Source organism: Punica granatum, chromosome 3, assembly GCF_007655135.1.
Source record: "Punica granatum isolate Tunisia-2019 chromosome 3, ASM765513v2, whole genome shotgun sequence".
Classification (NCBI taxonomy): Eukaryota; Viridiplantae; Streptophyta; class Magnoliopsida; order Myrtales; family Lythraceae; genus Punica; species Punica granatum.
Window position 1 is genome coordinate 16,979,768 of NC_045129.1, and position 15,045 is coordinate 16,994,812.

The 15,045-nt window shown below is 37.4% G+C and overlaps 1 protein-coding gene across 2 annotated transcripts; it reads right to left on the minus strand.

The window, feature by feature from the left end:
* Positions 1 to 1,426: 1,426 nt before the first annotated feature.
* Positions 1,427 to 12,257, minus strand: LOC116200663 (MMS19 nucleotide excision repair protein homolog). 2 transcript variants are annotated; one of them, XM_031531499.1, is made up of 19 exons: positions 11,918 to 12,257; positions 10,735 to 10,797; positions 10,570 to 10,624; positions 10,172 to 10,269; positions 9,612 to 9,770; positions 9,411 to 9,470; positions 8,360 to 8,548; positions 7,759 to 7,812; positions 7,263 to 7,349; positions 6,081 to 6,801; positions 5,552 to 5,931; positions 5,371 to 5,444; positions 3,979 to 4,084; positions 2,977 to 3,833; positions 2,796 to 2,871; positions 2,546 to 2,657; positions 2,052 to 2,128; positions 1,823 to 1,903; positions 1,427 to 1,709 (listed from the first exon to the last, which is right to left on the minus strand). In XM_031531499.1, the coding sequence occupies exons 1-19, from the start codon at positions 11,987 to 11,989 to the stop codon at positions 1,614 to 1,616; spliced, it is 3,417 nt and encodes a 1,138-aa protein (XP_031387359.1). In that variant the 5' UTR covers positions 11,990 to 12,257; the 3' UTR covers positions 1,427 to 1,613. The 2 variants fall into 2 exon arrangements, with proteins under 2 accessions (XP_031387359.1, XP_031387360.1); XM_031531500.1 differs by lacking the exons at positions 10,570 to 10,624; positions 10,735 to 10,797; positions 11,918 to 12,257 and having other exon boundaries at positions 9,612 to 9,766.
* Positions 12,258 to 15,045: the final 2,788 nt, after the last annotated feature.

The window sequence follows — 15,045 nt, forward strand, 5'->3', positions numbered from 1 at the left end:
AAAAAGCTTTTCTAACTCGTGCAAATTGAAATAGTTGAGAAGGAAATTTTCTTAGAAAAAATCGTTGATTTCTATCTAAACAATAATATTATTTTGCATATTTCTATTTTTTAGATAATTTTCTAAAAAAAATAAAGAATTCTCTAATATCCTCTTTATATCGCGGGAATGGAATGCAAAGGAATAGAATGGAAATCCATCCTTCTACTCCATTTCCTTATATGGTGACACTTCCATAAGTTAGAAAGAGCATTCCATTTAGAGAGGAATTTCTTTAAAACATGATTGAATGGTCATTCCTTTAAAAATTTGCTCATTCTATCATTTCTACTAGATTTTACAGACACACACACATATATATATATATTATGATATCATGAAAAATAAGTGCATCTAATTATAGTTCTTCATAATCTCTAATTCAATTTAAAAATCATTGTTTGTCTCTCAATATAATTACATTCATTATACAAAATTTCACCCCATCCCTTGCGATTTCATTCCAACGCACCAAATAGGTCCTAAAAGTAAGCGGGCCATGTTCACTTAAAAAAAAACGTAAACTTGCCCTCTAATTTTAGTATTCGATTCTACATTTCAATTTTGTAAACTCATCTTAGAAACTATATGTTCACTACATAAAGTCCAGTAACCCAAGACCATTCTAAAATTTTGATGGTCACGCAGAGTCCAAACCACAGAAGTTAACGTACAAGCTTGGCCCATCAATGAACAAGGCCACCAGATAAGAACCCAAGACCATTCTAAAATGGTCGTGCCCAGGCGAAGCACTGGCCGGCCCAGGCTGGGAATAGCTACTACATTAATCAACCTAGCCAGGTTAGGACAGGGCAGAAATCATAGATGCAAGTATCGACGGGCCACAGTATTTCAAGCTGGTTGACGTGGAATGATAGACAGGAGATGAAGGGTATGGGAAGAAAAAATGGAAAACATAAAGAAAAATGATCTTTTCGGAGTAGAAATCGTACTAAGCTATGAGGTTAGACGATAATAGAGTACCACATGGATTGGTAAGTTGGAGAAATTTTAAAAACCTGGTGTAAGGCTTAGGCTGATCGATCGAGTGATCCATTCGAGCCATAGGCACTTTTGACTTGGGACAGGACAAAGCACACCGAACCTGGACCTCTTTCCACCTATACATCAGAGGAGGAAACACCCTTCCATCACAATCCTACTTTGCCATCAGTTACCCAGGAGAATTTGGCCTTTACTCTGAATCATGCGGGATTCCACGTACCCATGCTACCTGGTATAATGTAAGCTAGTGATGTTTTTGGCTACTGGAGTCTCACCACAGAGACACAACACCTACTACTCATAATTTTTATGGACTACGGCGTTGTTCTTGACGTATATACTATCTGGCCAGGGCTTTTTCTTACCAACAAGAGAAGGGTCCTTCTGCAGTCGAATGCCGTGAACCAACTTTTCCAACAATATCTCAAAACAAGTAATTGAATTACATTTCAGGACCTCTATGCACTCAAATATCTACAAATAGTAACTTAGCCGAATGCTTTACCAGATATATTTACATTGTCACGTGATTTCTGGGACTGGAAGAATGTTATTCGAGGCCACCTTTCTCAGCAGAGGAAAGACCACGCTTGCCGGCATCTTACAGCTTCTAAACGAACAACCCTCTTTGGATCATCTAAAACCCTTGCAATAGCTTGCAATACCTGAAAAGCATATATTTATCAAATACCGACAATGAGATTGGCCACAAAGCAAAAACAGGAAAATAAGGAAGAGACTACAGGGTGGCGATTTCATCTATAACAGTAAAAGCCACCTGCGTTCTCAAGGGATAGACCCTAGTGTGGGGCAGCGTGGACATAGCAAAGAGACATTGGAGTCCTGTCTCTCGAACAGGCTGTTCATAGGAAAAGAATATACAAAATCATTCAGTTCAGAGATGTAATAATGAGAATGCTATTGTACCTTCTTAAGCTAACTTACGGAGACATTTCGAATAGTAAAATTATAATACAAAGATTGAGAACAGGGAAAAGATCTGGTACCATCATATGAGGATAAGTAATGCTACTAATGAGACAATTAATGATCATTGATGCATTGTCAATAACAGCGTCCTGCCCTGTACAAGTTGAAATGTAAGAAATAGTCAAACCCTTGAGATCTGAAATGCCTTGAGAACAAAAACTTGAAATTAATTACATGACTCTTGATTAGAGTACCCTGGGAAATATTTGCCTCACCAAAAGGCAAATGTGTAAACAAAGTATTCCCATATTCAAGTCGGATTCGAATCAACAATGGTAGATATATCCAAACTTCAGCCCAAAACTAATTTTTGAACCTCTTAGTGGTAAAATGCCACGATAATGTTACAACACAAAAGGACATGAGTGCTTTGCTTTTAAAAGAATTTCATGAGATAACATTTCATCTGCCAGACTCGGTAGAACCCAATGGTTTCCAAGAATAATTTTGGAGGAACGAGAGAATAGCCAGAAAACAAAAGGAAACAAACAGAAATTCCAATTGCACTTACCATTTTTATCCATCAAAATCCCAGACAACACCAGCAAGAGACTGTACATCAGATCCTTTCCAGCATCATCCTTGCTAAATATCAATATAGCATCCACCAGCAATGGAATGAGCTGAAGAGGAGAGACAGGAAATACAAGAAATTACTCACTATGGGCTCTCGCAATTGTGAAACTAATATCTGCTCAATGCAAGGAAAAAGCCTTTCCAAAAAGTGGTCACTAGGAATCTCAAAGTTGCTCGACTCTCACCTTCTTAGCTTCACCCAAGACAGCAATTAGAGGTGCTTCACACACAACATGAGCAAATGCCCGATAAAGGAGTGATCTGTAAATATATAGCAATTTAGAAGGTATATAACCATATCCTTAAAGACTACCAATCGACAGGTGAGTGCTATCAATTCAGAGCAGCAATGAAATAGGTGCTTACCTTGTAAGTGATGAATCACATTTCACAAATAAAGATTGAAAAATGGGTAACATGATCGAGAAAAATCGTTGCTTGTATAGGGGCCGTATAATTGGATGGAATCTTCTATTCAAACAATCTTCTGAGTCACTCATGAGTATACGAAAGGAATCAGCAGCATATTTCATCACAGATGAATGCAAATTCTGATCTTGTTCTTCTTCTGGTGAAGCTTGCTTTGAGGACATTCCATCGGTAGGCAAAAAGCACTCGAGGAAAATCATAGTTATATCCTTAACCTTATCATGACCTCGCATCAGCAATCCTTTCCCTATCCATGCAAGACCAACAAGGGCACTGATCTGAAGTGATTTATTGGTTGAAGCAGCATGACATATATCAGAGAGAGTGATCTTGCTTTTCCCCGGATATCTCATGGAAAGGTTGAAAATTAGATCGATTGCTTCTTCCAATGAACAATCACTTGGAACCCTCTCTCCATTTTGCCTGGGACATAATTTATTTACAATTGAGCCCAATGCTTGCGCTGACGGAATGTGGCCCTTAAGGAATGTTCTCATAAAAAGATGTATAGCTGCTCTAACATTTGAAATGTGAGTAGTTGGATGTAATGCTATAATTACAGAAGCAAACAACGAAAGCACCCATTTTTCTTTAGCAGGCATGCTTTCCAGCTCATTAGTCGATAGCAAACCCTCCATCTCAATCGGAAGAGTAGGAAATGAGTACTCATCTACTGAAAAATACGAGCTTGAGGAAAGAATGCTGCAAGTCTTCTCAACTATTATATTCTGACTTGCCTCTGAACAGCTTCCCACAGCAAACTTCACCGCTTCCATAGTTGCATCCATAATTCCCTAAAGAAACTCATGTATTAATCTCATTATTCAGAGAAGAGTGACAGATAATTATGAAAAATAATCAGATGTTGCATGATTACAGCATAGAGGAGATAAAATGCAACCCATTGGACCAAATGACAAGTTAATTTTCGCCATATACCTTTTCCTCTGCTACAGAACTCAAATCATTGCAGCCTTCGATTTGACTTAATAAAGCAGCCACAAACTGCATGGGAACCTGCTCAGTTCCTCCAGATTCCTGCATCCTGTGTCAATTTGAAGAGAAGTTTCCCATTAGACAGGGAACTAGACAGCACAAAAGTGATCACAAATTACTGAAATCAAACTGGGTATTCCTATCTTTTCAGGTGAGCTCCTCTGGTTTGGTTTTTGATACCCTTGTAAAGTGAAAATCAGGTCGGCAAAATCCCTCCTTACTATTTTGAAATTTCACAGGTATTCTGGTACTTAACATTATCATGAACCCCTAACTTAGTATAACTATTTTATTTAAATTAAATAAATACTTACAGTTTAGAATATACATATGAAATGAGTCTGACATGAAATACTAGAAAGTCAATTATAATATATCTATACTAATATAAAGGGAAAAGGCTCCTCTGGTGTAACATTCACTTCCCAAAAATGCCCTTCCAAAATAAAATAAAATAAAATAAGAGCCATTAATCTATGGGCAATATTGTAAATCCATATTTTATAACTACCCACCACTACTCTCTTCCTCCCACAACTCTCTCCCTCTCCCCACTCTCTCTCTTACTCATGACCATCACCGTATGAACTCTCTTTCTCACCCTTTCTTCTCTCTCCTCGCGAATATGATACACCATTCTTTTTTATTTTATTAAATTATATATTTCATCATATATAGTCCAATACAAAAAAACTAATTTATCTTTTAAAAATATAATTCATAAACAAAAAATAATTTGTAATGCAATGCACTTAGCACGGGCATATAAACTTTCAAATTTAAATTATGTTTAATTCGTGCGTAGCACGAGTCTCACTCTTGTGTAGCAATATGGTTCAACTAAGCAATATCCAAAGAGAAGACAAAGTAAGCATGTAGTCAACAATTTAATTACTTTTTAATTACATGTACCAGCATAATAGCATTAGTTGTTCCAATAAGGATAAACTAGTCAAAATGAAAACATTAGTGAATATACGCATTGGAATTCGCAAATTAAAACCCACTTATGAGGATTTTTTTAGTCCCAGTAAAATGAGAATATTGCCAATTCGAGATAATTTTAATAACCAAATGCAGTACTATCTGAACTATGGAATCCATCCCTCAGGTTTCTCCGGAGATCATTAAAAAGATGCCACCTAAAAGTAAAATCAGAAGTTGATTTTAGTGGATACCGAATGTTTAACTTTCTGCAATATATTATATTCACTTAGGAACTGTGAACCGCTGTTATATTTTTATCCCAAAAAATAAAAAGTCACTTTTCTGATCTTTCGATTTATCATGGGGTGTCAAGGCATGAAGATAATACATGAAAGGCGAGTTATGTACCATGGAAGAATCTTCGTAGAGTAGCAATGCAGAAGTTGCACAGTCTCTTCAGCTGATTTAATATTTACCTGGGTCTATAAAACCAATTCAGAGAAACACAAACAAATAAGATGGAATTATGCAGATTAGAAAAGAATTCCAATCTTGCCAAATGAAAGATATGAAACTAATTTCCACTTACATAAATCTCTGATAAATTAGTGAACAAAGCTTCTTCTACTCCTCGAACAATTCTCAGCATATAATTCATCTCGATCATTCCAACATTTGAGGCTGCTTCCAGTTTGAGCGGATAAGGCATCCCAAGTTCAGTTGAAGTCAACAGTGAACTAATCTTCTCAACCACAATAGCCATGAAACTAGGGCCTTTCTCTGGCTGATGATATTTAAAAATATAGGAGCCAATATTGACAAGTGCCTTCATTGCCAAGGTCCACAACCACTCGTTCTTGCAATTTTGAGTGACGACTGATACAAGCATGGTCAAAATATCCTCAAATAGGCTGCCCTGAATTGGTAATAGACCTCCAGGAAATGTAGCAAAAATTTGCAAACCTTTCACTGCATGCATATAAGAGAGCAAGTGAATGGGAAGTATGAAAACATATGTCCTAATTATACATCAAGGATGGAAAGAGCTCCCATGGTATTTGTCCACATTTAAGAGAAAATAATTAATTTAAAAATGCAATGAAGAGAAACAAATTTACCTCCGAGAAATACATGTGGGTTGGAGACTTCTGTGTAATTATTTCTTGACATTGTAGAAATAAAAGCTCTTTCAAATCCTGTAGCAAAGCCCTGAAAAATGCTATGAGAAGCCTCAGGTCCAGAGTTAGGTAGAAAAGTAGCTTTCTCAGAGCCCACTATCAAATCCCTAGATGCCTCAAGAAGAAGAACACTAAGGAAGAGAGCACCAAAACTAATCTCTTCAGAATCTACATGCTCATGACCGTGCGGATGATTCCCATAAAGATCTCTAACAGAAATTCCCAGAGCTTCCAGCAAACAAGGACGGATACTCCCGAAAACTCGATTGCAGGAGGCAATGGAAGTTTTAGCAGAAACCGCGAGGATACGACCGACAGCATGCACTCTCTCTTTCATTTCTGATGAAATTTCAGTGTAACTCTTATAGCTGCTGATGCTTTGAATGATCAGATTCACATCAGCATCACCAAGGATCAGATTTAAAAATAAGTCATTATTTTGTGCTACAGCTGTCTCTAGAAAGGTTAATGCTCCATCTGCAATTTCATTCCGGGGAGTTTCTAAGGTATCCAGAGATTCTGGAGAAAAGGATAAAATCAATTCTCGAAGGGACAACAGAATTGTATCTTTAAGTAATCGCCAAATGGCTTCAGCATGTTTAGCCATTCTCTCAGGCCCATACTTTAAACTGCAATGGTTGAGATACTTCAGGGCATCTACCTGCAAGCAGTTAAAGTCAAAATGGACAGTATTAGAGAATCCAATTGATTAAAGGCAGACATAGTTGCTAAAGGATAGAGATGAAGAAGACTTCTAAGAAACCATTCCAGATAGTCAAGTGTGTGCATATATAAACACACACACACACACACACACATATATATATTGCTAAGAAATTAACGTTAAGCTTATAATCTCTTTCCTTTACAAAGATCTCAACAGTAGCATAGTATTCTATTGCTCTACTGATGCATTCATTATGCACATAGGATGGAATTATATAGTATAAGATGGAAATTGTCTAGTATGAATATTTTGACTTATAAGGGTAAGCTCCACCAAGTGATTCACCTCATTACTTATACCTCTGGTTGGGGAATGATACTACAAAATGCGAAACTAGGAAATTATACAAATCACAGAGAAAAATAAAATAGAGACCAGTGTTTGCAATAACCTACCTTCGCTGATGGAAGATCAGAAGAGAGTTTTTCAAGAAGTAGCGGAACTGCAAATGGCTCGAACAAAGGCGTTGACGAAAATGCTAGCTGTGGAGCCAAAATAGTAAATTGAAAAGATGAAACCAAGAAAGAAAAAAAAAACATATTCAAAAATGGAAAAAGGGTGAGGAATTCCAGAAAATTGATGGATTCAATGGCAAACTTCAACAAATGACTTGCAAACAGACAGAAACCCATAATATCAACAATGCAGATAGGTGCGGGGAAAACCGTACAAGTTTCTACTCACTTCATAATATTAAAGCAAATGCAATATAATAAACCCCACTGCATGTGGCATTCCTCTGATAATGCAGGACAAACCATATTAATGCTAAGAAGCCCATATCTAAAGTCAAGAAACCTCCACACAGACGGGAGGGACACCAAGTTCTACAGCAAAGATATACTTCGTGGATATTAGATAAATAACTTTTGAAAGAAGGCCAGGATTTACCATTAATGACGAAGAGAGGTTATCCCTTGTTATATTGAGATCCTCAGCTTTTTGCTGGACATATGTGCAAAGCGAATTAAAAAACTTTAGTGACAAGTAAAGAAATAGATAATCACATAACACAACAGATGAAAAGATGGTTTTTCACAATGACAAGTAAAGAAATCCAAATTTGCATACGACAACAGATGGAAAGACGGCTTTTCAAAAGAGCAGATAATATTACCCACTCAGAGAATGGAAATCCCTCCAACAAAATATTCGAATCAATATTGTATAGATGCCAATATATAAAACAGGACCATTTTTTTCATCAGCAAAGATACAGAAAGAACTCATGCACATGCAAAGAAAAAGTGGTCGGCAGCAGCCATATAAAGGCAGAGCATAGTACTGAATATCTATTAATAAAGAAATTGATCCAAACTGAAACAATATAGGCTCCAATCAGTGAGTAGAGCTTCTAGGAAAGTACACATGGAAACATGTCCCACCATTTGTCTATCTATTGTTCTTGTCCAAAGTTCATGGAAACTAAAAGCTGGAAAAGATTCACAGACAGAAAACATATAATACAAGAGGACAAAAAGAAATTACTTACATGAGTAAAATGGATGGGAAAATAATGACCCAAAATCTCAAATAGTTCCTCGGCAACACAAGCAAGAGGACCATCTGGATCTGGGAAGAGTTGGGCAGCAAGCTTTACAATATGAAATGCAAGCATTAAGCACTCAGGGTCCTTTTCCATGTCGATGGATTCACAGAGTCCGTCAATAACTTGATTGCCCTGAAGTATGGGAAAAAATGCGTCTAACTTTAATAGAAAAGTAGGATATCTAGATATGCATGCATGTTCAATTAAAAAAAGTTACCCAAAGCATTTAGACAGATTACTAGTTTATCAAAGCAATAGCACTTCCTGCATGAAGGCATACATCAGTCACATATCACAAACCATCAATAACAAAATAACCTAATCACCAAAAACTAAAGCTTAACATGAGTGAAAAGATAAATCTGTTGCCCTGCCAATAATCACTACATTTTTTTTTGGGTCAAAATAGTCATTATAGATGAATAAAATATTTTTTTCTGCAAAAGAAGGAACTTCAATTAGAGACACACACACACATGTATATACATTACTATTTCCTTCTGAACAGTCAGAGATCTTCCTGAGCAGTTGAGATAACCCTCAATTTTTCCATGCCCTGTCAAGCATTATCAGTAAATTGCAAACAATCTAGTGAAGCCTTGAACAATTTCACCATTAGGTCCTTGAATGCCAACAAGAGAATGACTTTTCTAAGATGGGCAACTGAACCAGAATATCTGGAATCCAATTGCCAGGTCAAACCTGAAATAACCATCAGTTGCAAGTTCCCCACAAATCAAACTGCACCATTTTATAACTGATTTTCAATCTCTTCTGGCTTCTGATCATATTTTCCAGCATTTACTTGATGTACAAAAAATAGCTTATGCTCGTTCATAACTTAATGCAGGTTCCTTTTCTCTGATGGCTCCTGATTTTCTGAATTGAGACCAATAAATGGTTGATACCACAGGATTTTCCTAAAATCAGGCATACAGCTCATATTTCTATAGTGTAGTAAGGTTTGGGGAGCAGAAAAGATTGAGAATCTTACCAGTGGAATAACTGCATCAGAATAATTTTCTAGAAGGCATTCCAGAAGTTCGAAACAAAGCTGCAAGAAAGTTTTGGAATTCAAATTTCAAAGTCAACAGTGGATGCCTCTAAGAGTAAAATGATCCAGAGAAATTAGAGAAATTTGCATATAATTTGTAAATTCCAGTAATCGTGTCATAAATCAATAAGCAGCACCAACCTTTCTGTCGTGTTGTCCTAAGGACTGAACATGTAGAGACTCTAAAAAGGACTCCAAAACTGCCTTTGCATCGTCAAGTGTTACCCTACCAACTTGATCATTCCTCCTCATCAGAGCCAAGCAACCAACAAGGGCACCTCGTAGGGCTTTCCAGTCTGCCTGATACAAGAACATATGATATACCTCATCTTGTAAACAGAACCTAACTGTATAAAGAAACTCAAACTCACATTGCTTCAGCTTCTAATAAGGAAAAACTAACTCCTTATATTACAAAGATTTCAAGAAAACATGAGAATCTTGCTCTCTAAGATATTAAAATACTCATTGACCTATGCCCCCAGCATTCTATGGCACATAATATGACCCCTTAGGTAATATGACCCCTTAGGTGCAGGGAAATGGAAAAGAATGAGCTTCTATAAAAGAAAATCAATTAAGAAACATCAAAAAAAAAATTGCCAAAGGGATAAGTAACATTTTTTAGTAGAATGCCAAATGGATAAAGTAACTGCCATATCTCTGTAGAAATAACTGAAAGCATAAAGTCCTCTACTAACCAGTCTTTCAGTGAAGAATGTTATCAAGCTGTGAATGGTAATTTTGTCCAAAGGATTTGATGATAGGCATGAAAGGACTTCCGCCAAAAGAAGGATACCTGAAGATTATCATAATCAAAAGTTTAATCTGGCAGAGACCTCTCCTCTAGCAGAAAATAGAAGATAAAATGAGACAGTACATTAATGAAATAACAATTTAGCACTGCATAAACACTGTACAGTGTAGACTCATAGAGGGGTTGCTTAAGAAAGACAATAGAAAGAAATCACAATCATCCAAAGAAATATGCTTTTTCTGTGGGTGAAAGCTATGGCAGTATTGATTTTGCAAATTCAGGTAGAAGTTTCAATAAATAAACATGCATAACTTAGCATCTCTTATAATCACTAAATAGTACCTTTAGCACGGATAATAGCATCTGTAGTGGTCAAATACAACCCCATTTCTCTAACCTGTCATTGCAAGAGGAGGTAAAGTAAGCAACAGGAAGAAAATGTATGGAAGTGTAACCAAAAACAAATGGTCAAAATTACTAGTTTAGAATGACATAAGTGGGGAGTACCATTGCTTCTATTGTCAAGCGACCACTCTTCAGGAGAGAAGCAATCGCCTCCAAGGCGGCAGCCTGTATATTACACAATTAGTTTATATAAATTAAAACTGAGAACATTCTCGTGTTGAAGGTGTTCATGATTAGACAAAACAATAGATCTGCTGGGGTATTCAATTCAGCGATACATTAGTGTTTCTCAAACAAATTCTACACTCACGCGTATCCAATAATGAGAACATGAAACCTAAAGTTTGAGCAAAAGGAAAATACAAACATCCAAACCCATGAAAGCAAGCTTAGAACATACGCAATTCCTATTCCATCTTTTACGAAAAAACACCACAGAGCACAGTCTTTCTCATTTTCCACAAGAGGGATTTAACTTTATGAATGGAAGCACCAACTGGAAAAGACAAAAAGATTTCTAGACATGTTATTACCATGACGAAAAGCCAAACATATCTGCAAGTACAATAGCATCAACAATGCCAATAACTACCGGTTCGAGAACCAAAAGTTTTAAACCATCTATCAACCAAAATATTTACAGGGATCTCTATGTCTTGGAAACTATTAGACAGAGTACCAAGCAATAAGATGACAAATCGACACTACCTTATTATTTGAGAAGAGGACCTAATGAAACACTACAAGGAATTCACTAAACTCCCACGACACTTGGAATAACTGGAGTTCACTAAGCACCTCCGTAAATATAACGATATTTCATGCTCCAGTGACTGGCGAAATCACCTCAGAACCTAGTCCACCTAACCATCTTTAAACCCAGGACAATCTGGAATGGCACACCAGAACCACGTTGGATACTCCAATGGCCACAAAACCCAGAAATTCCCCGAAATGCAGAATGCCCCCACCACCCATCAATGACAGGTGCATCCTCTATTATGTAGAAATTGCTTTAAGCAATTCAAAATTTGAAGGCAAACCCATACAAATACCACGTTTGCTCAATGGCCAGAATTCCTGCTTCCGACATGCATCTAAATGGAGCACATTTAGCTCGGAAAGGAAGTTTTCGTGTCATTCGATTAAGCACCCTTTGTTCTTGCAGGATGTTGGAATTCAAGATACAGGTTATCAACAAGATCAAATTATGAATTTCTCGATGGCTACCAAGAGAAGAAACTCGTAAGCCCGAAAGAAGTGAGAAGGGGAGTGAAGGATGAACCTGCTGAGCCGGAGAACGAGAAGTGTCTATGTAAGCTTCAACATGCCGAGTCAACTCAGTGGGCTCTGCCATTGAAAAACAACCCCAAGTGTGTTCCCCGACAATATTTGTGTGTTCCCCGACAATAACACAAAATGTCCACAAGAGCAGTGAGCTACAGAGCTCCTCCCAGTTCGCAGGGAACAGGAAAGCACAAGACGGCAGAGGATTGAGGACACAGTGAAGAGCTCGGAAAAGGGCAAAGTACGAGGATAGCGTCCCCCTTCAGCAGAAGCTTCTGCAGTTTCCCGGTTCGCAGGGACCAGCGAAGGAGAGAAGACAAAGGAGTTGGGGAAGGGAACTACAAAGGAAAGAGAAAGAGCCCTAAAAATTATTATAATTGGAGAAAATATGTTATTGCCCGCTAAACTATTAGCTAGGGAATTGTTACCCCTAAATTAATTTTTTGTCACAGAGGAGTTGTGTTGAATATAATTGATTTCCTTTCAATCTTTGCTCCAAAAACAGTCCTGGATCTGTTTTTTCAACAATGACAACATTTTTTCAGTCCCCGCAATGAGGCCTTCCCCAATCAGGCCTCCTCCATTCAAGCCCCCAACTTACACTCTCATAGCAGCAGAGATCATGAAAACTACCGGTTCTAAAACTGCTGCAAGATTTACATCTTTTTTCCATCCAATGGAACTCCAAGGATTAGCTACAATTTGTGCAGATGATCAATGGAATGAAGTTGATTTAGTTATATTATGATGAATGCCATGGTTTTTGTGTTACATTTTGGTTTGGTCAATCTAGGGTATCGGTACATGTCACTGTGTTTACATGTTATTTTGAGAAAGATCTATTTATTTTGTACTTTGGCAAATTAACGTGTATTATCTTTTCTACGAACAATGTGCAAGTTATGAATTTCTCGATGGCTTCCAAGTGCTGAAGCTTGTAAGCCCCGAAAGAAGTGAGAAGCAGAGTGAAGGATAAACCTGCAGAGCCGGAGAACGAGAAGTGTCTATGTAAGCTTCAACATGCCGAGACAACTCAGTGGGCTCTGCAATATATAACAACCACGGTTGTATTCCTTGACAATAATACAAAATGTCCACAAGAGCAGTGAGCTACAGAGCTCCTCCCAATTCGCAGGGAAACAGGAAAGCAGATAAGATAGCAGAGGATTGAGGATAGAGTGAAGAGCTCGGAAAAGGGCAAAGTACGAGGATAGCATCGCCCTTCAGTAGTAGCAGCAGAAGCTTCTGCAGTTTCCCAATTTGCAGGGACCAACGAAGAAGGAGAGAAGACAGAGGAGTTAGGGATGGGAATTACGAAGGAAAGAGAAAGAGCCCTAAAATTATATTATTAGAATTAGAATTGGAGAAAATATGTTATAGCCTCCTAAACTATTAGATAGGGGAACCATTACCCCCTAAATTAGATTTGTCACATTTACCACTCAAACTATGACCAAGGAAAAATGCACACGACTAGGCATTAATGGTGGAGAAAAAGCAATAAATTGGGGTTTATCAGGACCGATGCTACTTATGGAATACAATGGGATTTTAATAAAATTGCATTAGCTATCTGCTCACATATTATTATACTTTTTGATGAACAAAAGTAAAAGTCACTTATTCGGCACATGACTTACAAAAGTATTAAAAGGATTGTTAAAAAATGAGTTTATTTTCACTGTCATCCTCGAACTTTCAATTTGCCATCAGATGTGTTCTTGAATTACTTTTGCCAACAAAAATACCTAAACGTTGGCCTTCCATCTATTAAATATGTCCAATCGTTAACTGGTTGGATGAAAATCCAACATGGCATTCAACATGGAACAAAAGGCATCGACATAATTAGTTTTTTAAAGGCAAAACACACGAGGGCCAACCATATGACATAGTTTGGTAACTCAGCCACGAGGGCCATGTAGGCACAAAAATGAAAAAGCCCAAATTCCTTAATCTGAATAGACGGATGTTCAAGTGGATCATCGATTATGAGGAAGAACAACTACTGGAAGATTCTTTGAGGTGTCCATCACAAGTGTGGAGCAATCAAGGTGAGAAAGGTTTTGTTTTCATGCTTTTGGTCCCCAAATTCTTGAAGAGTAGTTGCATTTGGTGTTTTATTCCTTTTTTTGTGCTTGTGGTCCCCTGTTAAAGGACTGTGTTTGTTGTCCATGTGTGCCATTTCTCTCCTTTCAATGATCAGGTATTGTTGGGTTGTCCCGCTAATTTGACTAGTAGCTGATTTTAGTTGCCCTTTGTTTAAGTGCACATCTTCCTTAATAAATAAATAAAATCTCATTTTTTTCATTTACGTAATTGTTTTATCAGATAATGGCTGAAGATGACTTTTATACTTTGGTTTTCCATGATGGGGGTGTGCTTCTATATGAACCCGATAAGTATTACAATGATGGACATATTGATGCATGAAATCTTGAGGATATTGACAATGTTTCAATTCTATATATTGACTGGTTATTTGAAAAACATTTGTGGGAAAGGTGAGAAATACAAGAACGTTTTTTAACTAGTTCCTAGTTTTGAAGTAAAGAATGGATTGAGATTTCTTCTTAATGACTCAGATGTTAAGGAGCTTATGCTACTATTAAAGGAGTAAATATTCAAAACAGAGAGATTCACTTTTATTTTAAGCATGATATACACTTAGAGGATGCACTGGAAGATGATGATGAAGATAATCCTCCATGGGAGACAAATACAGTGGAAGAGATAAAAGTAGTAGAAGACGATGGGGATAATCCTCCATGGGAGAGACATGGTGTTGAAGATTTATGATGATATGGAGTTGATTAGTGATGAGGATGAGGAAGATGAAATGAGTAGCCAAGGCAATGATGGCAGCAGCAATAATGACTCTGATGATAGTGCTTATAAACTAGAACCAGAGGAAGAGAGTGAAGACAATAAGGATGTTGATGGTGATGATGCGGATTGTTCTATTAGGCCAAACCCAAAGGCTAAAAAGGCAATGAAGGCAAACCCAAAGCCCAAAAAGACAAAAAAAGCCAAAGTGAAGGGCCTGATATGGCAATCACAGATATCCCATAAACGAGAATGAGGATAGAGTTAATACCTCCCATGCTACGAGAGCTGCTTCTACGG